A 25,658-nucleotide genomic window follows, 5' to 3' on the forward strand; every position below is an offset into this window, starting at 1 on the left:
CCGTGTTTCCCCGAAAGTAAGACATATGTCTTACTTTCGGGGTACGGCTTATATTAGCCGACCCCTCTGAAACCCCCGATACGTCTTACTATCGGGGGTGTCTTACTATCGGGGAAACACGGTATCGTATTTGCTCGATTATAAGACGAGGTTTTTTTCAGAGCAAATGCTCTGAAAAATACCCCTCGTCTTATAATCGGGGTCGTCTTATAATCAGACCTCAAATAGGTCTGACTATGAGACTAAGATCCAGATCCCCCGCAGCTGGGAAATAAAACCAAAATATTTTTCTCAATCATAGCTTTTATTAAAAAAAAAAACAGTACACATGAATTTAACATTTACTGGTAAAACTTTTTTCCTATAGGGTCGTCTTATATTCGGGCTTTTTCTTTTTTTTATAAATTAATATTCAGATTTGGGGGGGTTGTCTTATAATCGAGCAAATACGGTATATAAAAATCGCCCACTAAAATCACATTCAGAATCACTGTACTAATATGGCTAATTCCTTCTTATTATAGCAACATCCAGCGGTCACTAAAAAAATCCAACACTGAACCACAAGCTGTAAAATATTTTTTTTTCTAGAATAGGGACACCAAGCAGTCCACTAGTAAATCCGACATTGGATCACAAACAGTAAAATTTTTTGTCCGATATATGCCGACATAGCACCGCAAAGGGTTAAATCAGCAGCAAACCCAAAAATACAATTTAACCCCTTCGCGACCTTTGCCGGTTCACGACCGTCATGACATGCAGGTCACTAAATGACCTTTGACGGTCCTGAACCGTCAAAAAGTTAAATAAGCTTAGAAAGTGATCAACGATCACTTTCTTCGCTTAAACGACGTTACTGTAATGCCTCGATGTCGAGGCATTCAGTAACGCCGAGATCGGCATCGGGGGCCATGTCTGGCCCCTCCCCGGGGCGTCAACAGCCGCCATACATTGTATGGCGGCGGACGCCCGTTTTAAAAGCGTTTAGGAGGCGATCAACGTTCGCCTCCTAAACTTAAATGGTGTCGCTGGAATGCCTCGATCAGGAGGCATCCAGCGACACCAAACACTTACCTCTGGGTGGGCTGTGACCGCTCCGGAGAGCGGTCACAGCCGCCGCTGCAGGTGATCTTCGCCATCAAGCAAGATGGCGGCCGCCCTGTAAAAGAAACAAGCAAGTTTTAAAAGTTCGCTAGATGGTCTAGAGAACTCTGGCTCCACTTGCAGGTTGAATACAGGTACTGCATTCAACCATGCAAGTCAATGGAGCCCAGCTTTCTAATCACAATGTGATTAGTAAAATATTCAAAAAAAAAAAAATGGAAAAAAAAAGGAAAAAAAAAAAAGTGCTAACATTTAAAAATAATTATGCAGTGATGTCACTAGATGAACCATCTAGTACCAGCAAAATGTGTAAAAAAATATACAAAAAAAAAAAGTAATAAAAAAATAAAATAAAAAAATAAAGTTTATTATTTTGAGCAAGTGCTAAAATTTCTCAAATCTCAACAAAGAGTTAAAATAAAAGCACTTCAAATACCCAAGGGGTGTCTAATATAAAAAAAAATGGCTGATGGGGTAAATTGGAGTGGCTGAGCTCAAAGATAGGGCATAGGTACAGACTTTCCAAAATGGACAAAAAAAGCGCACTTCCCAAATGTGGCATTTTAAATCTCAAACAACCCGACAAACCCATGCATGTCGGGTATCACTGCACTCAGGAGATGTTCCTGAACACATATTGGGGTGTTGTTTGACAGTGTCATATACCAGGACCTGTATATCTATAACTAAAGTACAATTTGTGTGAAAAAAAAAATTACTATTACAAATTACTATTACAAAGTTTGACAAAGTGTAGTTCTATAATTGGTGCATGGAAAGGGTTAAAATAACAGCATTTGGAATACCCTGGGGTGTCTAGTTTTCAAAAATATATGGTTTAAATGGGTTAAATTGAGTTAACCGGCTTCAAAGATATTCCAAAGAGGAGATGGAGGCAGAATGACCAAATGACCACCTGGATTACGCATGCCCCAAAAGTAGCCTTTTACCAGCCAAACAATCTGACAAACCCATGCATGTGGGGTATCGCTGTACTCAGGAGATGTCCCTGAACACACATTGGGGTGTTGTTTGACAGTGACATATACCAGGACCTGTATATCTATAACTAAAGTACAATTTGTGTGGAAAAAAAAACAAAAAAAACCCACTATTACAAAGTTTGGCAAAGTGTAGTTGTATAATTGGTGCATGGAAAGGGTTAAAATAACAGCATTTGGAATACCCTGGGGTGTCTAGTTTTCAAAAATATATGGTTTGAATGGGTTAAATTGAGTTAACCGGCTTCAAAGATGTTCCAAAGAGGAGATGGAGGCAGACTGACCAGATTTGTTAAAAAAGATTTGGAAATCATAAAACGCTGCTTGTACTTATTGCCCTATAACTTACAAAAAACAGCAAAAAAACATAAAAACATTGGGTATTTCTAAACTCAGGACAAGTAGTAGAATCTATTTAGCTAGTTTTTTTACTTGCTTTTTTAGGTGAGTAAAAGATTTTTCAAATAAAAGTCATAAAATTTGTTTTTTTTCAATTTTTCACCATGTTTTTTTTATTTTTTTTATAGTAAATAAGATGATACGATCAAAATAATGGTATCTGAAGAAAGCCCATCTTGTCCTGAAAAAAACAATATATAACTTATGTGGGTTCACTAAATGGGTGAGGAGAAAATTACAGCTGAACACAAGCACCACAAAAGTGTCAAAACAGCCTCGGTCCCACAGGGTACAAAACGAAAAATGAGCCCGGTCCTTAACCCCTTCAGGACCGGGATTTTGATACTAACGTGTCGCTAAAGGACCGGAGCCGTTTTTGTGTTTTTGCCATGTCTTTCTTCAACTGTAATTTCTCTCTTATCAATTGGTGCACCCACACAAATCATATATTGTTTTTTTTAGGACAAGTAGGGCTTTCATTTGAAACCATATTAACCCCTTGGCTGCTAAGCCATTTCACACCCTGGTACTAAGCTAGTTTTCGGCATTTTGGTGCATCTCACGTTTAAACGTGTTTCAAGTAAATTTCTTGGGAATAAACTATACAAACCATATATTGTTTTTTTCAGCACACCCAGCAGATTCCAAATATACCATTTTTATATGTGTATGTCTCATCAGGTTTGCAAAATACAACCAAAAATGGGAAAAAAGTGTAATTTTTCACTTCCAACTCAATAAAAACTAGTTTGTAATGTTATTTTTCTAAACTCTAATATCAAAACCTGTGTTGCTAAATATTTGTAGTAGGTAACCGGTCTAAAATAAACAGACATTGAGAACAGTAGACTATGTTTTTCTAATATTTTATTGCTAAAAGTTAAATTTATTAGACTATCACAAAATTCATCTTTAAATTTAATGCATGGCTGCCGTCAATTAAACAGCTCTAGCTGCCCGGGATGTTAAAATATGCCAACAAAACTATATATTTTTAGAAACTACACCCCCAGCTGCAGCAAATGAGGTCTTATTTGTATTTGTATCACAAATCTGACGTGCACAACAAATAAGTGAATATCACACAAATAAAAATAAAAAATAAATAAAATTAAAAGCGACAAGTTCATTTATGTCTTCCGCACTCCAGGTTTGTCCTAGAAACACATGCAGCCCCTCATTTGATGCGCCAAGGGGTGTAGTTTCTATATATATATATACTTTATGTACCATAATTTAACTTCCCAGCTGTCTAGAGCTGTCTAAATGCAGCCATCACCCCTAAATGTTTTAAGACAATTTTTTAACAAGATTCTCCAATCTGCCATATCTGAAGTTAAAGTGGTCTAGACATCTGGGAAGTTAAATTAGGGTACATAAAGTACACATTTCAAGAAACTACACCCCTTGGAGCTTCAAATGAGGGGTTACATGTATTTCTAGGACAAAAGTTAAGTTCACAGATAATGATGGAATATGTCGCTTTGGCTAGAAAATATGTTTTTAGGCTTCAACCCTAATTACTGACCATTCACACGCTTTTCATATCTCCATTCACTCGCAGAAGCACACACCATACTTTCCATACATTCACTCGCAGAAGCACACACACCATTCTTTCCCCTTACAATCCCAAAGAGATGATCGTAAAGGGAGAAAAAAAATCACTTTTACAGCAAAAATAAGTTTTGCAGTAAAAATGCAAGGGGCTCCAGGGATGACATGGTTAACTTACGTACTACAGGCTATACGGCTGATTTTTGCAGTTCACCTGGATTTCAAAAATTGCCTTCCTCTACCATTGGCTAAATTTAACCCCATGATCAAAGGGATCATGGGGTTAAAATTTAGTATCGGCCATTTTTAAAAAGGGAATGTGACTTTTTATAGCTATATGATCGCTGTGGTAACATTGGCTACCACAGTGATCATTTAGCTAGAATACTTAAACTTTTTTTTTTTTTTTTAAAGTTAAACCAGTTTATGTTTAGATAATTTAATTTGGGGGTCTCTCGGCAATTTTGATCTTTATTTATCTGCCTTTAGAGACCCCCAAATCATTTTTTTTACTTTTTTTGTACATTTTTATTTTTTTAACATAATATTTTTTATTCTTTTTTTACCAGCATTATACCGTTGGAAAGGTGAGGCGATTACCTTTCCAACGGTATATGTTGGGGGTCTGTAGCTGCTCAGATGCCTGAGATACAGGCATCTAAGCAGCATGCCCCCATACCGTGAAAACTGACAATTGTCAGTTTTCAATAAAGTTGCGCAGTGACGTCATCGCGTCATTACGCGCGACATCACCGGCCGGATCGGGTGGTCCCAGTGATGCCCTTCAAAATGAGGGGCAGATCGCCGGGGTAGGTGGTGATGGGGGTCCACAGACCCCCATCAAGGTAGGAGAGTGCTAGCGACGGCATGGTGCCGTCGTTAGCACCTGACTGGGACTGCTAGCGACGGCACCATGCCGTCGTTAGCAGTCAAGGGGTTAAGCTGGGTAGTACATTGTTTTGTTTGAAATAAACTGGAAAAAGTGGGGAAAAAATGAAAAAAACGCATTTTTTTACAGTTTTGTATACATACAAATTGTACACACATTGAACTAATGGGAAAAAATTATCCAAAATATATTCATTAAGTTGTCCTGATTGGAAACCACCCAACATGGCCAGGATTTTCATCTATTTTGACCAGTATAGGGCAAATATCGCAAGGCATGCATCGCGTTTTTGAAATGTAATTTTTTTCAAATTTGGCATGGTAGTCTAATAACTGCAATAGTTGCCACAGATACTGATTATCCCCCCAAAATTATATGTTTATGAAAAGTAGATAAGTCAAGGTGTACAACTAGGGTCATTTTGACACTTTTCAAACAGGGATTTTATCGCCAGTTGCTGCCAAATTTTGAGGTATTTTTATATTTTTTTGGTTTTTTTGCATATGTTGCAATGTTGCTTTAGATTTTATATTATATTTTGTATAGAATATGTGCAACTGCAGAAAAAACACCAAATTGTGTGTCACCAACATCCCCCGGTTCCAACAAGGCCTCACATGCATGGTTCATGCATTTTTTGAGGAAGCTATGAGGGCAAAACTGGAACATGCGCATTTTCGTTTTCATATTTGGAATTTTCAGAAATTGGTTTCCTGGGCCCATATCCCATTTGGGACATTTTGGAAGCCCCCCGCTGTAAATTACCCCATAAAAGTATATATTTATGAACAGTAGACAAGTCAAGGTGTTCAACTAGGGTAGTTTTGACAGTTTTTAGCCAGCCATTTCTTCACTGATGTCTGCCAAACTTCACAGGGAAATTATTTTACTGCTTTTTTAACGCATACATTTCAATGTTGCACTGAATTTCTTGCACACCATAAGTGCAACAGTGGAAGAAAACACCACATTCTGTTCACCAAGATCCCCTGATTCCAACAAGGCCTCACATGCATGGTTCATGCATTTTTTGAGGAAGCTATGAGGGCAAAACTGGAACATGTGCATTTACATTTTTTTAAATATTTTTTTTTATCAGATTACTTGTAAGTGACAGGTTTAGGCCGCTGACATCAATCAGGGAGACCGATCAATAATCAGCGACTTAAAATGTCACCGACAAGTGATCAGGTAATAATTAGGATTATTTTATTTATTAATAATTTGTTTTTTTTCATAATTACCCTAGATGACCCCTCTCTCTTTGTAGAGCAGGGTCATCCGTGGGCTGCCATAATGATCCGATCACTCCTATTGGCCAGGAGCGATCTGATCAGCCCAGCCCAGCATTTGACCTGGAAGCACCCTGGACTTTCAGGTCAGTGCTGTTATTTTTTTTATTATTATTATTATTATTATTTTATTAATTTTTTTAAATTTATTTTTTAATTTTTTTTTTATTATTATTATTTTTTAATTTTTTTTAACTCTTTCAATGCTGATGCTCCATTGAAGCACAGCATTGACTGATATTTAGTCCCCACAAGCTTGTGGGGACTAATATTAACCCCTGCAATGCTGCGATGGGGGTCATACACAATCGCAGCATTGAAGGGGTTAATTGAGGAAGAGGGGGGGTAGGGGTTAACTGAGGAAGGGTGTGGGGGGGGGTCTGGTCTCCACACTCATGTGGAGTCCAAAGAACCCTGTCTCCCTGTCCCTGAAGCTGCCTCTGGCAGCTGGGACACAATCTCCAATAGACTGGAGATTGTAGGGGAGGAGTCTCTCTGATCAGTCCTACAGGACTGATCAGAGGACTTCTGGGGGGTCGTTTTTGCTGTTGCTGGTCTGCCTGGGCTTTCAGGCAGACCACCAGCAGCAGAGCCCCCTACAAAACGGGAATTAACCCCTTCAATGCCGCGATCGCGGCATTCAATGCCGCGATCGCGGTATTGAAGGGGTTAACGCTGCACTGACGCTCTCATGGAGCGATCAGGCAGCAGGGGGGTGTTGGATCAGGTCCCCACACTTGTGTGGGGACCCATTCAACACCCCCCCCCCTTCCCTGAAGCTGCCTGTGGCAGCTGAAACCGCGATTGCAGATCTTTCTGCAATCGCTGTTTCTGCCTACAAAATCACTCCGTGGGAGTGATCGTAGGCTTGGGGGCGGGCTTAGACAGGCTGTGCTGTCTGCCCAGGAGTCCTGGGCAGACAGCAGCAGCAGCGCCCCCACGATCACCGCGATTGTGGTGATGTGGGGGCGTTTTTTGGAGGAGACGTACCTGGTACGTCCCGGTCTACCGGTGACTGTTAACCAGGAAGTACCAGGTACGTCCCGGTACTGAAGGGGTTAAGGGGTTAAACAAAATAAATCCTTGCTCTTCTGCTTAATAACTAAACACAGGTTTTTCTCTCTAGGTTGGGATGGCTTCCCCACCTCCCAACAAAACACTGCAACCAAATAGAATAAACCCAGCAAGGTTTTTGTCCAGCAGTGTTCTCGGCTGGGATAAGAAGAGGGAATTGTCCCAAGCCAGTCTTTTTAAACCCTCCTAATTAGACCAGGTGAGCTGTAGTGAGAGTTACCTGTAAATCCCGGTCTGGATTTTATAAGGCTGTTGGAGCAGCCGCCCACCCTGCTCTTCTGGATACTCCACCCCAGGTACCCATCATACAATTTATAAGACTCATACTTATATTTTAATTGTTTATTGTGCATAGTGGTTTCAAGGGACAAGCATTAGATATATAAATGTGCCGACGTCATTCTAACTTGTTATTAGCTGCAGTTACAGACTGATGGGAGTTGGAGTGCGAGACAGTGACAGTTAGCAGAGGCTGAGATTAATGCTCATTGCTCACCTACAATACAGCAAGTTAACAAATAGTTTATTTTAGTGCAGAAAATGTATCGTTGTGGGGTGGACTGAAGCTGTAGTGGCTACTGTAGTGTATTACAAGGACCGCAGCAGACATTTTTCCTGTTTCTGAGTAGTTTATTTGGATAACACCATTGCCCATTCGTGCTACTAGCCAAACCTGCAATTTGTGGACAAGTTTTTATCTTTCTATCACATCTATTATTCTTCATTGATAAATAAGTATTAGTGACAATATAATATATAATATTGTGGAAATTCAGTCCTGCTCCATGGGGCTGCATGTTCCTATAATCTGTCTGCCTGCCCAGCGCTCTACTGTTACTGCTGCTGTTCCTCCTCCTCTTTGACCATCCTTACCCTAGGCCTAGGGGAACCTAGGGAAAAAAAAACATTTCTATAATGAAAGGCCAGTCCAACATCCGCGCCTGGCTCTCGAACATGCTGTTGGCTTAATAGTTTCAGAATGGGATGCCCAACGAGCTCATACAGGCAGGTGCCCACACACTTATCATATACTGTATACGGCCCTGTCAGCATGCGGGCTAACCATAGCCTGAGGGGGTCACGAGGTTCGAACCTCTATGATGACCCTCTCTTATTAACTCTCGCTTAAGAGAATACCGCCCAATGTCTCATTTAATTGCGCACTCTAAGTCCTATCGAGCTACTGCTCCTTGCATCTCTCTCCCTCACATAGCGGACACGCACACTCCCTTCCGGCCGCGATAACTGGTCCATGCTTAATCTTTTTCCGATTCTCGCTAGCTAAGCGCACCCACCCCTGCCACTCGACTAAGCCACGCCCAGACCGCCTTGTGTCCATTAGAACAGGACCGACTGCTTTTGTTCCCGCCCCTTGCCGCTAGCGCTATTGTTAGGCGATTCTTCGGTTAGCAACCAACCAGCGACTCGACCGTTCGGAGCAGGGCGTGTCCTGGTTGCCCTGGCAGCGGATCTGTGAGGCCGGCAGACACATATAGAGAGAGTCAACATGGAGGATATCGAAGGTAAGGTGGGGCTTTTCGTGGCCTTGAAGGCTTCGGTAGCGAAGAGTGCCGCTCTCGGTTACCGTCACGGGTTGGCCTGTGCGGCTTCCTCCTTGTTCTGTGAGACATGGCACGGGGGGGTGAACCAGGGTGCTCAGACCATCAGCTGACGGGGCTGGAATTATTTTTGCACATAGGTGGGATCTCTGTATAAATCACTCCACCTCCCCGAGTGCAGGAAGCTTACACTAACCCACACGGGGTCACTGCGATGCGGTCCGGGCCATTATAGAGCATCGTTCCCGTTATTTGCTGAGTGCAGAGAGTGGTGATGCTGCGCGCTGCAGAGGCTCGGTATCTCTATAACCTCACTAGGCCTGTTGTACTTTGCTATGCAGCATTGAGCTAGTGAGTGAGGGTGACCCAAAAATGTAGCGCCTGTAAATCCAATGCAGGCAGTGTGTGTGTGTGTGTGTGTGTGTGTGTGTGTGTGTGTGTGTGTGTGTGTGTGTGTGTGTGTGTGTGTGTTACATGTGTGTTGGGGGGTGCATGTGTGTGGTACATGTGTGGGGCACTCCTTCACCCCATCAGGTTCTCTTGCCTGATCTGCCCTTGTGTCTTACTTTGCTGGACTTTTCAGAGTTAACTTTAGAAAGGACAGCTGGGAATTTGTCTCTGTAGGTCACTTTCGCAGACTGCAGTCCCCTCATTCATCCTTACACATTAGCGCTGTGGTGCTACCTTCCTTATAAAGCCACACAGAGTATATAGCGCCGACATATTCCGCAGCACATCTTACAGTACATATATTCAAAGGTTGTGACAACGTGGTGCGTCATGTAAAGATGAAGAAACGGTGCTTAGTATCCTCTGGACCACGTCGCTTCATCAGTTAAAAAATATCACAAACACTCTAATGGTTTCTACAAACATGTCGGGATACAGCAAGACCACAGCAGGGAGAGGGACAGAGGGGTTTCCAAATTGCAAGCAGGGAGTGCGTTGAATTGCGTGACAGCTTTGTAATGTTAGTGTAACAGGATGGGGTTACTAGGAAAATAATATCATATGCAATGGCAGAATAAGTACACGTTGCCAGACAACATCAACATAGATATATAAACAGGTTTTTCAACATCTTCCAAATTCATTGCAGCCGTGTACATAGACATACACACACATACGCATGCATACACACACGTTTACACGCTCACGCAACTGCCAGCAGCCATGGCTCTTGAATTTTTACTGCTTTATGTAGATTTATGTGGCTGCATCTCTACCTGACTGCTAACGCAAGCTGGCCCCCAAGATCTTACATTGTGTATATTTGTACATTTTTGTTTACGTATAATGTTTGCAGTCACATGACAAGTGTGGTTTGTAGGATGAAAACCTTTAAAATAGGAGTATTATTATGTATATGGCACAAACAATTTATACAGCACTTTTTACAGTACATACATTGAGTATGATAATTCTAGAATCAACAAAGACAAAGTGAGACATTACATAAGGAGGGCCCTGCTTACAATCTAGAAGTGTCTAAAACATCTAGTTAAAGGGGCAGTTTAATTTCCCAGACACCCTGATTAAAGAAGAATGCATGTTAACAGTACTTTAATATGCATTCTTCAAAATGGGGAAAAAAATAAGATTTTTGGGCTGTTTGGAGAGCTGTTTGGCTCTCCAATGCATATAGGATGCTGCAGTTTGTGGCCCTTGGCTGGATTTGCGTTGGTGCATGCTACATGAGCATAAAAACATGCAGCAACGCTTGTGTCATATTACCGTCATTGCCAGTCCAGTTCTAGATAAAGATACTTTACTGAATATGTAGTCTGCATGAAAGTTGCAGTTTCACCTCACTGGCTTCACTTTACAAAGGACCAACCCCATTCTGCTCCAAAAATATTTTGGATGGTCCTGGCTAAAGCAACATGTAAAATTGATTTAAAAATGGAAGGATGTGGTCACCCTACACCTCTCTGTTTGAACTATGCATTATCCTGGGTCAGCTCAAGCATGCTTGCAGATAGATTTACCAGGGATAGTCCTTTTTTCAAAAGCACAGAGAATTCAGGAAGGTAACACAACATCTGTCCTGTAAACTCTCCAAAACCTGCTTAGGCAGAACAACCCCTTAATTTATTAATGATTGCAGCTTAATTTCTTACTCTTTTCTGTGCTTTTTTTTAAATTATTTTTAGAAAACCTCTCAAATGAAGACCTCCGACCTTGTAAAATATGTGGCAGAACATTCTTTCCTGCAACATTGGTGAGTATAGCTCTACGCACAGAACTCAACAAATTTAACTTATTGCTTCTGTAACTGTATCGGTTGTATGGTTCACATGTATATACTTCTGTTATACCTGCTGACGTTGTTTGAGGTGTATTGCCAAACTACCTGTCATGTCACATTTTAACATCTTCCAGTGTTACCCATGATGATTTTGACGATGTATCTTGGATAGAAACAAATAACTACATTGCTTTGAAAAAATAACTAAATGGAGTACTACTTAGATATAGTGGTGGCAAGAGTGGTAGGGTGTCCAGCTGTAGGGCTATATATTCTGTACCCCAGCCCTTCCTCGGGCTGAGGCATTGATGGTCACCCCTTTAGTCAAGAAGCCTTGGCAAAGTGTGAGGGACACACAAGAGGTCTGTGCCTGTATTGGGATTCTAAATCTAAAGGAAGACGTGTATCTTGGGGGCATTAACAACTTCTTGGGGCATTAACTTCCTGCCTGGAGTGCTATTAGGTAATGGAGCAAATTTGTTGGGTAGATCAGTAGGATTGTCGGATCACAATATGTGACCATATAGCCTCTTAAAAAATATGCCCTTTTTATAGCAATTAACTTTTGGGAGATTATTTATAAAACCATGCATTTGTAGGTTAGCTCATAAACCTCGCTACATATTATAAATCACAAACCCCATTGGATTGTCTTGTAAGAAAGAATGAGTTGGACCAACTCAATAATCATTGCGTTGTCATTCATGAACCCCTAAAAGACCCAGTTTAACAATATATTCTCCATGGCCATCTACAGGAGAAGGTACAGGAGTGGCAGTCAAACACTGTAGTGCCCCAGGGAGCCCCTTAACAAACTATTTTCTTAAAGTACATTCATAAGCATTGTTCAAAAGCATAGGAAAAAAGGAAAAATATGCTTACCTTAGAAGGAAGCTGCAGCTTCCCGCCCCTTTATAGACCTGGCGTTCCTGCTTGAGTGCACACATGCCGCACCACATTACTTTTGTTTTACAGTATTAGACTGTCTTTTTCTTTATTATATTTTTAAGCCCACTGTAGGTTTTGTCAACTGTGCTGCTAGATTTGGCATTCTTTTTTTGGTCGTCCTTTATCCTTCTTTATAGGGAGCCCAGTGATGTCACTCATGCTATATGAGAGATGAGTGACAGAATATATTACCTCACTGTTTTTGGGTCTTCTACTAAAATCCTATTTAGCATACAGCTTTTTTTTGGGGGGGGGGCGACTACACATGATTTTGCCCATGCCTTTTAACAGTTATATAAGATTGTTTTATTATTCAGGTCATATGTCCTTGCAATAACTGCCGTATATCCCGTTGCATGCTATGCCGAGGTTCTATTATTAGATTTCTAGCCCGTTGTTAAAAATATATGGAGCCAGCAATCTGGAAGTAACCACTTTAGAAACTTCTACATTGTGCTTCATTCATAATTTCACACAGCATGTTTTATTCATTGTTAGACATTGCTTCTTAGTTTTTGCTGTCTTAGTTCTAAAAATGAATGTGTTTTTTTTTTTTTTTCTAATAAATAAATAAATAAAAAGAGGAGCTTGAAAGTACAGTAGACTACATATGCACATGTTTAAAGTACCATGTGTGTATATACAGCACACTACACAAGCTCATGTCTTAAGTAAAGAACTATATATGTTTTGTGTGTCTATATAGATATATGTATTATAGTGTGTGTGTGTGTGTGTGTGTGTGTGTAATGTATTAGAAACCCATCTTAAGTTTCTGTTCGTCGGCCCAGATGATTGTCGCTTCCCATTAAGTCATTCCCTCTCTTTTGTTAAGTTAATGCTCCTCATTGATTGGCTCTGACAGGCTTTCAATGAATTTTTATTTAAGTATTGCCTTGTTTTTCATCTTTACTTTGATTAAATTTTCCCATTGTTTTTTAAAACGAAACCAATTAGACTTCTTGAAAGACAAAATGTGCAAGCTATAGGTAGTTTGGATTCATGAAATTGCTAACGGTGACAATTCTCCTTTAAGTGCTTTTGATAAGGAAATCATAGCATGCTATGATGGCGATAAACACCAGTGAAGCTTATTTGGACTTTGGCCATAAGTGATCATGGTTTATATGGCGTTATCCCTTTAAGGCCTAGCATATATCATCTCAGCCTTTAGCGTATAGATGAAGACGTCTGTTTTATTCTGTAAAGTCCCAGTCTAAAGAAGTCCTCAAAACCCAATTCAGTGGAAAAAAAGAGATAAAAATGATAATGTGTTTTATTGGCATAATATATTCTGGTTGTTTGGAGGAATATTTTAATGTTAAATTATATTTGCTAAATATTTTCACCGTTTCCTTCTGTAACAGGGCCAAGCAATCTGCTGGTGCCATATAAATAGATTTAAATTCAGTGTATAATGTATTTCAAAGTAAAAATGTCTAAATTAATAAATATTAAAGACAAAAAGTCATATGCCATTTACAAATTTGAGTTGTTTTTTTTTCTTGTGCAGAAAAAGCACATTTTGATTTGCCAAAAAGCATCATCTAAAAAACGAAAAACCTTTGATTCAAGCAGACAGAGGGCAGAAGGAACAGAAATTCCCACTGTGAAACCAGTGAAGCCGCGGGTAGGTAAAGGAATAAATACACACTTGTTTTACTTGCAGGGATTAATTTCTGTTTTTCATGTTAAAAATATATATTTTTCTCTTTGGGGGAAAAACACTACAGAATGCAGTAATGTATGTTTTTTTTTTTAACGCCGTGGTTTATCTTATTTTGCGCTAGTAAACTATCATTAGCTGCAGACCTGATGGCTGCCATTGTTGTTGGTCATATGATTTTTTGGTGACTTTGCCTGCTGAAACATCACATTGAGATGATTCTTTATGGTAATAAAAATGAATGCTGTTCCACCATAAACTTTGCTTTTTCAGCCTCCAGCTGAGTGATTAAGACTGAGCCACCCAGGCAGTGTGATAAGGAGTCAAGGTGTTTGTCTAGCAGATTGGGCTAAAATATCAAAAACACAATAAAAAGACATTTGGAAGTTCCCCTGTAAAGACATAAAAATAAAAGCTCTGATTTCACCACATTCATAGCAAAGATATATTTTACATCCCCAATAATCTGGCCTTCCTATGTCACATCAAGACTTTGACATGATCTTGTAAATTACATACATGTTTACTTGACCTTTAATTATGTCACTAAAGCCCTAAGTACAACATGCAGTACACGAGTGCCTGACATTTTATTAGAGATTTTACATGTATATTACAGGCATATTACCGGTACACGGTACTACAAACTCCTCAGCCTGCCTAACTTCTAAAACTAAGGCTGAAGTTAGCATGAATTACATTACCTTTGGTATTCTGGTAGTTCATCGAGCAGGCTGATGATTGACATATGCGTCCCATGATTTGTTGCACCAATTGCGACTTTGATCCTACATGGTTAAACAGTTCATTACACACGCGTCTTCCTTTTGGTTAGTAGATCAATGCAGTTTATTATTGGCATGGATAAGTGCTTTTAATTTTGATTGCGATGTTATGTGCATAGTTAACATCACATGTTTAGCAACTAATCTGTGCAAGAATGAAGCCAAATTTGCCTGTTCTTTGACTCTTCCAGCCCGAACCTCCCAAGAAACCATCCAACTGGAGGAGGAAACATGAAGAATTCATTGCCACAATACGAGCAGCTAGAGGGCTTACTCAGAATTTAAAAGAAGGTGGAGGACTTCCACCACCACCCCCGCCATCATATGACCCTGGTACGTTACACTGGTAATGCATTAACGTGTATGCTTTGATATGTAAACTAACCAGATACAGGCTACATCTGACTACCCTAATAGGTTTGCAGCAGGGGAGGGGAGCAGATTTTTCATGTTCCATTCTCCTACTTTATCGCATAAACCCCAGTATCCATGTTTTAGCTGAAAAGGTAATATTTACCCAAACTTGCCATCTTTGTTGCTACCAGCATCTCTGCAGCATCCACTACATTGGCAGATTATATTAATGGCTTATTTTTGTCTATCTGCTGTGATGTGCAAGTTGCTTAACATACCATTTTTATTTAGTTAAGACAGCTTGTGGTAGAGGCTAACAAAGTGAGTGAGTTAAACATGCATGGGAGAGGCATAAAGCTATCCTGAGTATTTACATCAGAATTTTTTTTCTGTGATTTAAAACTGTTTCTTTGTTTTAAAAGTAACAACAATGAATCTGTCTTATGTCATTTAGATTACATCCAGTGCCCTTATTGTCAGAGAAGGTTTAATGAGAATGCAGCTGACAGACATATCAACTTCTGCAAAGAGCAAGCTGCCCGTATAACGAATAAAGGCAAATTAGCAGGCGATGCCAAAGTGAACGCTAATCCTCGGCCTCAGGTAATAATTCGTCCTCTGCCTTAGCGCGCCCCTGATGGTCACGACAGCCGCTATGGCTTATTCAGTAAGTAACTGTCTATTTGCTTCCCTGTACACTCACCTCCCAGCACAACAGCAACTCATTGGACACTTCAAAAAATCATCATAAAATCTTAATTCAATTTCTAGTCTTTCACTTGTCTTTCCCCTCCGTGTCTGCCAGATATCCTCTGGTGTTAACTGACAGATGTGTTGTGCTGGTACCCAGAGCCCAGATGGTTGGTTTCTTTATTAATAACCATGGGTGATGTTGAGACAATGTCACTTCATGCTCTCAGGTTATGACCAAAGTAGTATTAATATGCGATAGATCTTTACAAGGCTATTTGAAAGGCAGAAATTAGCTCTGTGGGCATTTTAGGTCAAATGTCTTTCCTTTATTTGAGCAATAGTATAAAGTCTTGCCTCATGGTGCAGACTTTAGCACTGGCCACCCCTTCTGAATGGCAGATACTCTTGTGAAAGGAAGATGTTTTTGGCACATGCAAAGCGTGAGAACTGCCTTTTTGTCTCCATTTGACACTTTTTGTGACTGATATTGTTATTGTTGCTATTGCAGGTTCAATCTTAACTTTGTGTTTAATTTGATTTTGTTTGTAGCACAAACCTCTCTCAATTAAGAAGACTAACTCTCCTGCGTCTGTGTCTTCTTCAACTACACGCTTGCCGCAGCCTCCTAATTTTGGCAGAGCCCCTTCAGGTATGAGACATGTTCTGTCTTGCTAACCTTGGTACAGGATTTAAAAGTTAAAATACACATGGAATTCTTAGGAACGTGTCTCTCTCCTCTTGTTAAATTACTGATTGTTTAAACTAAATATCGTTCTTCCAGCAGCTCACAAACAGCACAAGCTCTAAGTAGTTTTAATACGTAAATGTAGAATTCACAGAAGCTGATATGGTGAAAATGTTTTCCAGAACTTTAGTTCCAAATCAGTGTGCATAAAATAACATAGATTGTATCCTTCCTCTTACATCACTTTTTTGTAAAGTGGCCTGAAGAGTGAGACTATGACATAGTTGTGTATGAACTGTCAGAATACTCGGACATTCAACTAAGTGGTATTTGTGTCATTTCTGTGCGATGTAGGTATTCCTTCCGGGAAGTCGTCCGTGAGTGCTGGATCAACACTGACATTTAAATCTCCTGCTCTCAAGAATCCAACTCCTACATCAGGCTTCCAAGCTGGGTAAGATGATAAACAATCATGAAAACAACGGGTTAACCCAGTTATCTGTGCCTTATTTCCTTGCCTTTTATGTATCTTCACCTATGTATTTTTCTACGGAAAGCAGTAACAAGTGTAGAATGATGTGTCAAAAACTAATTTATTTTTTCTGTGACTAAAATTTGGTTATAACCATGATGGTGAAGTCTAGCAACTCATTGTGTAATGGACTGTTCTCCAGATAGGATTAGCCTGCTAAACTCCACATTTTGTCAAAGACTGCAGTGCCTAAAACAAGACAGCGCATTTTCTAACATAATAGTCAAGTCCCTACATATCATGCGGGGGTTTCAGCTTTAAAATGAATCCTAAACTACAAAGCCAAAATATCAATTCTCGTATTGTTAACCATGGAAATGTTCATCTAATTTTTGTCCAGAATGCTACCCTGATAATTAGTTATCTTCTCAAAACAAGTACATATAGTGATCAGTTGAGTTTTATGGTGATTGAAGCTGTTCATATTGTAAAAAAACAAAATCCAAGTTCCACGGTGTGAAATTCAATACTTGTCTGCTTTTTCCGTATTGCCTATTTTTGTTTCTTATCTGCATCTGCATTGTTTCTTATCTTATGCATTGGTCTACTGTGTCTTAACACACAATTGGCCTTGTCGGTGATCCATGAAGAATGAAAAGGTGTGGGCTAAACGTGCTGGATAGATAGAGAGATATGTGTGTGAGTTGGCTACAAGGTATTGTGAGACAAGATGCTAACTAGTACTCCAGAAACTTTAGTGCTGTAGGCCTTAATAAGACTTTGTAGTCCTGAACATAGATGCGTATAAACCTAGCACCAACTCGGGGTGATATGGAAAGTGCTATGAAACACGGCCAATGCTAAATCCATCTGATCTAGCTCAAATACATGCAGAACAAATCAGCCGCGTGTATGTAAACTATAAGCGAGTATGATGACTGTATGGTAGAAGCAGGTTGCCCCTTATTTTTTCTTTTCTTCTAATAAGGGCACATTATTTCTGCGCTCAATTAATATTTTTGGGGGGCAATGCATTGACATGACATTTAGTTTAAATGGCGGAGAAACACAAATTACAAGAGCTTAAATACAAAGTGATGTATTTTTGCCAGACCAAAGCACCTGATTTAGCATGAAATGGCCAGGCTTCCAAACCAAGTAAGTGATAGAAAGAAAGCCGTCTTTAGATGTCTCAACAATTTAGCTCTTAATAGATAGATCCACCCAAATGTGGGGACGGTGACACATTACCACCATCCCAATTGTCTGTGCTATTTTTGTTTCCGACAAGAAAAATTGTGAGCTTTTAAATGTTTGTGCTGCCATTGTTAGATGTAAAATATCATTACAGTTTTTTGTGTGTGTGTGTGTGTGTGTGTGTGATAGGCATAATACAATAGGCAATTAGTGTTTGAGTTTTTTTGGCTAGTATATTTTTAGAGCGCAGAAGCGATTGTTACCACACCTCACCGCTAGGTGTCGCTGTTTAGGTTGCGGTGAATCAATGCATGTTACTCGTAATTCTGAAGATCTTAAAACAGAATATTCTGTTGTATATTCTCAATATTTTACAGTAATGCTGAATATGGATTAAACGATTAAAATATAACAGAAATGACTAGTCAGGTTTGTGAATGCCTGGATATTGAGCATGCAAGCTTTGTACCTCTGTTATGCTAGTTGTATTCGGGAAGTTATAGAGAGTTATCACTGTGGGAGGGACTGTGTGTAGGAGGAGACATATCAGTGACAGGTCATTGATGGTTGTAGCGGTGATTGATGTGTCCCACAACCTGTGGGAGTTTTTTCTTTCTTTTTTTGTTCCCACTCGGGCTAATCAGCATTTACAAGGGGAGGGGCCAAGCATTAGATATGTGTGATGACGTTGTTTTAACGTTTGTCAGTAGCAGCATTCACAGACTTATGGGAGTTGGAGTATGAGAGAGTGACAGCCTACCAAAGGCTGAGATTGATGGATACATGTTCCTGAGCCATTCCTCACAGACCTTCACCCACCAACTAGAGCCCTGCGCGGGACTGCTCCCGCTGATTTTTTTGCCCAATCCCGCCCGCAACGTGGGTGTTCCGCTCCCGCCACATTTGTGGCCAATCCCGCCCGCTCCCGCCACATTTGTGGCCAATCCCGCCCGCTCCTGCCACATTTGTGGCCAATCAAGCCCACCTCCTTACCTGAATCCCGTGCAGTCCCACAAGGCTGCACCCGAGTTGATCCCTCATAGCGTCTCTTCTCTTGCTCTGCCCTGGAGCAAGGCAGAGTCACGGGAAGTGACGTCACATCACGTGACTCTGTTTTGTTCCTGGGCGGAGCAAGACCCACTGTAAGGGAGCAGAGAAAAGGCAGCCTTGCGGGACTGCGCGGGATTACCAGGACCCGCAGGTACAGTGTCTGACCGCCCGCAACACCAGCAAGACCGCCCGCGCCCGCACTGCAGTCCTCTACCACCAACTTAATGCCGACTTTTTAATGGAGTATTTTCTCCTCTTCACTTGCCTTATGTGTCTCTCATGTTCCTCATTACCTCTAGGTTGTGTGCTTGCAAGCAGGACCCTCTACCTTATGTCTGATTATGTGTGTCTGATTTTGTCTGTAGCTGCCCTTCTTATGCTCTGTACCGATATGCTGCATCATTTGTTGGTGCTATATAAAATTAATAACAATACAATACGGCAGCTGCAGACATTTTTATCCTCATTTATTTTGGGGCTTTTTCCTTTTAAAAATTAACGGTGTATGTTTAGTTTATTAAATATATACTGTTCCTGAATAGTGTTTATTCATGAGCTTTACCCATGAAAAATGTAATAATTTAACTTATAAAAGTGACTGCAATAGTTTGCTGTGTCGCTGCTCATTTCCCCTGCGAATATTGTATTGAGAAATGGCATCCTAAAATAACTAGTTCCCTTGAAATCAAAGCAGTGTTTTTTAATTTATTAAGTGGAGGTTGCAGGGGCGTGCCTAGAGTATTTGGCACCTGGGGCGGATACTGTATGTGGCACCCCCCCCCCCCCACACACACACACACACTTTAAAACTGCATAGCTTCTACCGTTATATACCGGCGCAGACACTGAAGGTGGTACAGCATTACTGTTATCATTATATACTGAGGCAGACATTGACGGTGGTACAGCATAACACTTATCACTATATACTGAGGCAGAAATTGACGGTGGTACAGCATAACACCTATCACTATATACTGAGGCAGACATTGACGGTGGTACAGCATAACACCTATCACTATATACTGAGGCACACATTGATGGTGGTACAGCGTAATCCCTATCACTATACATTGAGCCAGACATTGACAATAGTGCAGCATAACCCCAACCACTATATACTAAGCCAAACATTGATGTGGTGTAGGCCTACCACTTCATTAGTAGTAGGGATGCACCGAAACGAATTCTGGACTGAAACCAGAAATGCAGCATTTACCTGGCCGAAACCGAATATGACCCCCCCACACACCATAAAAAAATCTAACACTTTTATTTAAAGTAAGTAACACACCAAAATAGGACAAAACAATTAAATAACAATATTATATATATATATATATATATATATATATATATATTGTTATTTAAATGTTTTGTCCTATATACATATATATATGATTGATAACCGCAATCACATTCCTGTCATGCCCAGGCATACCCAGATTCCAGGATGTACTCGCAGACTTGGCATGATAGGAGTATGATTGCCCTATCTACCCCTTCTCACTCCCTATCTACCCCCTCCTAACTATCTACCCTCTCCCTCTTTGCAGTTCACTTACCTTTCAGGAGTCCTGCGGTGGGGGTGCAAGGCCTCTGTCTCCCAGCTCTGCCACTGTATATAACAGTATAGAGTGATGGGAGTTATGATGTACTTTTAGAGCATAATTATATCATGAAAAAGACATTGGAAATGGTACAGCATAACACCCATCACTCTCACACACATACCAATCCACACATATACCAATCCACTGTCACTCTCACTGAATGCTTTCCTACCTTTCCTCTTTTCTCCTTACAGCTCCTTTTCCTCCTCTTCACTTCTCTTCTTCAGTTCTTCTGCCTTCTTCCGGTTCAGAGGGCACGGACAGCGGTGGGCGCGGCTTCAGTGTTGTGCCCTGGGATCTGACAACAAACCCCGGCGCACAGCAGCTGTTGCCACGAGGATCGCAAGGGAGTGGTATCGGAGGTCTTTAACAGACCTCCGGCTCCCTTGAGTGATTTTAAGCCGGGTTCAAGCGATACCGTTCCCTTGCGAGCCTGCAAGTTGGCACCCCCCTGATGAGTGGCACCCGGTGCTGACCCGCTCCCCCCCCCCCCCGGCTAGGTACACTACTGGGATGTTGTAGCTGTCGTGTTTACTTCTAATGGGTTTGATGGGTGTTACCTTTAAATCAACACGTTTTCCCCTTGATCCCCCTGCTGGCCCAGATTATGACCATCGCCACTTTCATTAGCCGTATCGCTTCTTCTCTCCCTATCCCTACATTTGCCTCTGCTGTGGGGCTTCACTTTGGTTCCAGCTGTTGCTGGTCTTAGTGTTCCTGCAGGGCTGCTGTTGATGGTGGTCGTGGTTTTGCGGGACTGCTGTTGATGGTGGTCGTGGTTTTGCGGGACTGCTGTTGATGGTGGTCCTGCAGGGCTGCTGTTGCTGGTGGTCCTGCAGGGCTGCTGTTGCTGGTGGTAGTGGTCCTGCAGGGCTGCTGTTGCTTTATAATAATGTCCTCCGTTAAAATGCAGTTCTCCTGCAAACTCACACTTTAGTGGATACACCTCATTGTCATTGAAAAAACGGGGCACAGATTAATGTCAATGATACAACACATATATCAGAAATGGAAATGGTCAGGAGTTTTGAATCTGCTCTGCATGAAACATTTTTATTTATCTGATCAATTACCTTATTTATACATCATTTGCTTAGCTCTGTTTTTTTTCTTTTAAGCTATATATATATATATATATATATATATATATATATATATAATGTATGTGTATATGTATATGTGATTTACATTACCTACTCTTACAGAGGTTCGACAAAATTACGGACACCACCAAGCATGGCCAAAAACTCTACATCCACGGCATCGGTGAATAAAAGGAAAACCTATAATGCTGAAAATTATTCAAGGTACTGTAATATATTTATGTAAAAAGAGAGCATTACTGTCTGACCCTTCAGTGGAATTGCAATAAACCCCGTCCTTGAGTGTTAATATGTTTGCTTTAAGTATTCTGTTTCCAGATTAATATAGAAGATAGTGTTTTTCTGAAACATGTCTGCTCTCTGTCATTACGATGTCCCAATACACAAAATATTGCACTCAAAAAATGTTTTATGTTGATATGTTTGTGTGCTTACCCAACATGTAAGGGCTGCTGTTAAACAGCTGCTTTGCCGTGATCGCTGCATTTTCGCTCCGATCGGAGGCTTTGCAGCATCCACGGAAGCCTCACAAGTGGCTGACCGTGGATCCGGGGAGGAAAGCCGGCAGGCTAAAACAGCTTAGGAATAAGTATAAACGGTGTTGCTGACATGCCTTGATAACCCCCCTACCCCGATAGCCTTGTGATTGCTCCAAAGAGCAACCACAAGTGCCATCATGTAAATGATGTTGCCGTCATCTATCTATCCAGACCCTATTGAGAATGCTCGAGCTCCTCCTGCAGGTTGAATGCAGGTACTGCATTCAACCATGCAAGTTAATGGAGCCCAGCTCACTAATCAGTGAGATAAGTTTAAAAAAAAGTTAAAACATTTTTTTTTTTTTTTTTAAAGGAAAAAATTCCCCTAAAAATAAACAAAAATAATTTTTTTTTTATGAGCAAGTCCTACAATTCACGCTATAGCTTCACAAAGATTCCCGCATGGAAAGAGTTAAAAATAAATATAAATGCCCATAGGGTGTCTAATTTAAAAAAAAATGCACTAAATGCATAGACCAGATGTCTAAATGGCAAAAAAATACACACCTCACAAAGGTGGCCTTTTACCTCCCAAATAACCCAACAAACCCATGCATGTGGGGTATCGCTGCGCTCAGGAGATGTTACTGAACACACATTGGGGTGTTGTTAGGCAGTGACATATACCAGGAGCGGTAAATTCATACCATAATGTGTGTGTGAAAAAAATACAAAACCAATTTACTACCATTTGACAAAGGCTGGTGGTAAAACTAGTGCATAGAAAGGGTTAAAATACCAGCATTTCAAATACCTTGTCTAGTTTTCAAAAATATTTGGTTTGATGGGGTAAATTGTATTGGCCAGCTTCAGAGATACCTGAAATAGGATATGTGGGCAGACTTTTTGACAAGTCAAAATTCCAATTTGAAAAATGCACACCTCTCAAAAAGGGCCTTTTAGTCCCTGAACAACCCAACAAACCCATGCATGTGGGGTATCACTGCGGTCAGGCGATGTTACTGAACACATATTGGGTGTTGTGTGGCTGTGACATATACCAGGAGCTGTAAATTCATACCTGGAGTACAATGTGTGTGAAAAAAATACAAAAATCTTTTACTACCATAAAGTTTGACAAAGGCTGATGGTAGAACTAGTGCATGGAAATGGTTAAAATACCAGCATTTGAAATACCTTGGGGTGTCTAGTTTTTAAAAATATATGGTTTGAGGTAAATTTATTGGCCGGCTTCAAAGATACCCGAAATGGCACATGGGGGGCAGAATGACCAGCTTTGGAGAAAAAATGGTTTTGAAATAGAAAAACGCTACTGGTACTTATTGCCCCATAACGTGCAGAAAAAAAGCAATAAAAACATTGGGTATTTCTAAACTCAGGACAAATAGTAGAATTTATTTTGAAGGTTTTTTATTAGTTTTTTTAATTGAGAAAAAGTCATTTTGTAACAAAAAATCATCATATTTTATCATTTTTTTATGGTAAATTAGATGATATGATAAAAATGGTATCTAAAGAAAGTCCTGTTTGTCCTGAGAAAAACAATATATAATATGTGTGGGAGCACAAAATGAGAAAAGAGAAGTAAATCACAGATAAACAGCAACACTGAAAAACGTTAAAAGAGCAATTGTCCCACAATGTACTTCGAGTAAGAAAGATATCGTCATTAAGGGGTTAAATAAAATGATTTTGCTCTCGTAACTTCCTTCTCTTTTTTGGAAATTATTCAGAGCCTGTAGAAATCAAAAAAAATATATATACAATAGTGCAATTAATACTTCATATACTTTAAATAGCCATGTGGCTCGCTAATCCAATTCGACCTCTAGTGACAGGCGACGCTCATGATGACCCAGTGATGGAAATGAATGATTTTCCTTTGTATGATGATCCAGGCAGAGCTGAAACCCACTTTAACTTAGGTCATTGGTGTGCCACGAGAACTGTGTTGGGAACCGAGTGTCTTGGCAAGTACACAGGCTTGCTAGACTCAGGGGAGGCCAGGCAGAGATAATGTGTGGCAGAAAATGATCCAGTCATCTCAGAAATGGCATCTAAAGTGGTTCTTACGCTAAACGTCATGGTAGCTATATACAGAGTAGCTAAAAATGAGAGAAGCTTAAGGTAATGACACACAATGAGATAATAGGCATCTAACTGGTGCATCAAAATGCCATATATCCAATTAGGACTAAAATCTTCCTTTCTTCTAGGTCTGATGGTAAAACCGAATATGATGCTGCGGACCAGTCAGACTCTATAAATGGAGGCCGTATGAAAGGGGTGGACAGTAACGCTTCCGGACAGCAGACAAAGTTCTGCCATGAGTGTGGCACCAAGTACCCCGTTCAGTGGGCCAAGTTCTGCTGTGAATGCGGGGTGAAGAGAATGGTCCTGTGAAGGCCGTGTTCTGATACCTGCAAATATACACCGTCTGCACACATGCAACCTAATGTATGATGAATTACTGGATCCGTGACGCACATAGGTTATTTAAAGCTGCTGTAGGTAATGCCACTAGAAGCCGTCTGCTAAAAGTACACCTGTCTGCTATTAAGGACAACATTTAATTACACAGCATTAAGTATTAAAAATAATTAAACCAGTTTTAAGGATTTGGTCCCACCGCATCCCGCAAAATCACAGGCCTGCCCCAGATATCTTTTTTGCTTTGGAAAGTATATTTAACAGCACTGGTATAATATAATCTGCACATGAGAATATTAAAAGAGGGCCTACAGTTTACATATAGTGGGTTTTTCTCTATTTGTCAGAATTTAGTTTAAATGTCACATTTACGCTGTCTCGCCAGTTATAGGTGATGCATGTAGACCCAGATGTGTATGGATCAGCCATTATTGAGGTTTTGATTGTTTGCGTTTTACACTGGTTTTTGTAAAGCATATCGTGCATTTTGATCTCATACTGAAAGTAGTGTGTTTTTGGTTTTTCCTGTCCCAAAATATATATATATATATATATATATATATATATATATATATATATATATATATATATATATATATATATATATATATTTTTTTTTTTTTATTATTATTATTTTTGTATTATTATTATCTCTATATTTCTCAGGTAACAACCGTTTTAGTTTTTATTGAACTTTTTTTTTTTTATCTTATAACATGTCTGCTATTTTAGACAAAGACCTATATTCATTTTTCTAAAGAAACCAAGCTGGATATTAATCACTGTGGTACGTATGCAAAATAGCTGATAAAAAAGCATCAAATCACCCATTTTATACAGGGTTTCTCAAACGTTCTCATAAAAAAAAAAAAAAAACCCACGAGAATAAAACCTAATAGTTTACACTAATGTAGCTTTTTGCAGCATACTGTTGTGTTAATTGTTGTAACACTAAGTTTCCTCACCCTGCTAATGTGGAGATTGTCATGTAACATAATGCTGCGTGATAAGAGCTCGTACATTTTATCAAACGTAA

The 25,658-nt window shown here is 40.1% G+C and overlaps 1 protein-coding gene across 1 annotated transcript; it reads left to right on the forward strand.

Moving 5' to 3' along the window:
- The first annotated feature begins 8,767 nt into the window (after positions 1 to 8,767).
- On the forward strand, positions 8,768 to 25,118 carry ZC2HC1A (zinc finger C2HC-type containing 1A). The gene is made up of 9 exons (XM_053467573.1): positions 8,768 to 8,842; positions 11,032 to 11,099; positions 13,588 to 13,704; positions 14,717 to 14,858; positions 15,334 to 15,482; positions 16,122 to 16,221; positions 16,612 to 16,711; positions 21,795 to 21,896; positions 24,409 to 25,118. The coding sequence occupies exons 1-9, from the start codon at positions 8,827 to 8,829 to the stop codon at positions 24,593 to 24,595; spliced, it is 981 nt and encodes a 326-aa protein (XP_053323548.1). The 5' UTR covers positions 8,768 to 8,826; the 3' UTR covers positions 24,596 to 25,118.
- Positions 25,119 to 25,658: the final 540 nt, after the last annotated feature.

This window comes from Spea bombifrons, chromosome 5 (assembly GCF_027358695.1).
Source record: "Spea bombifrons isolate aSpeBom1 chromosome 5, aSpeBom1.2.pri, whole genome shotgun sequence".
NCBI classification, from domain to species: Eukaryota; Metazoa; Chordata; class Amphibia; order Anura; family Pelobatidae; genus Spea; species Spea bombifrons.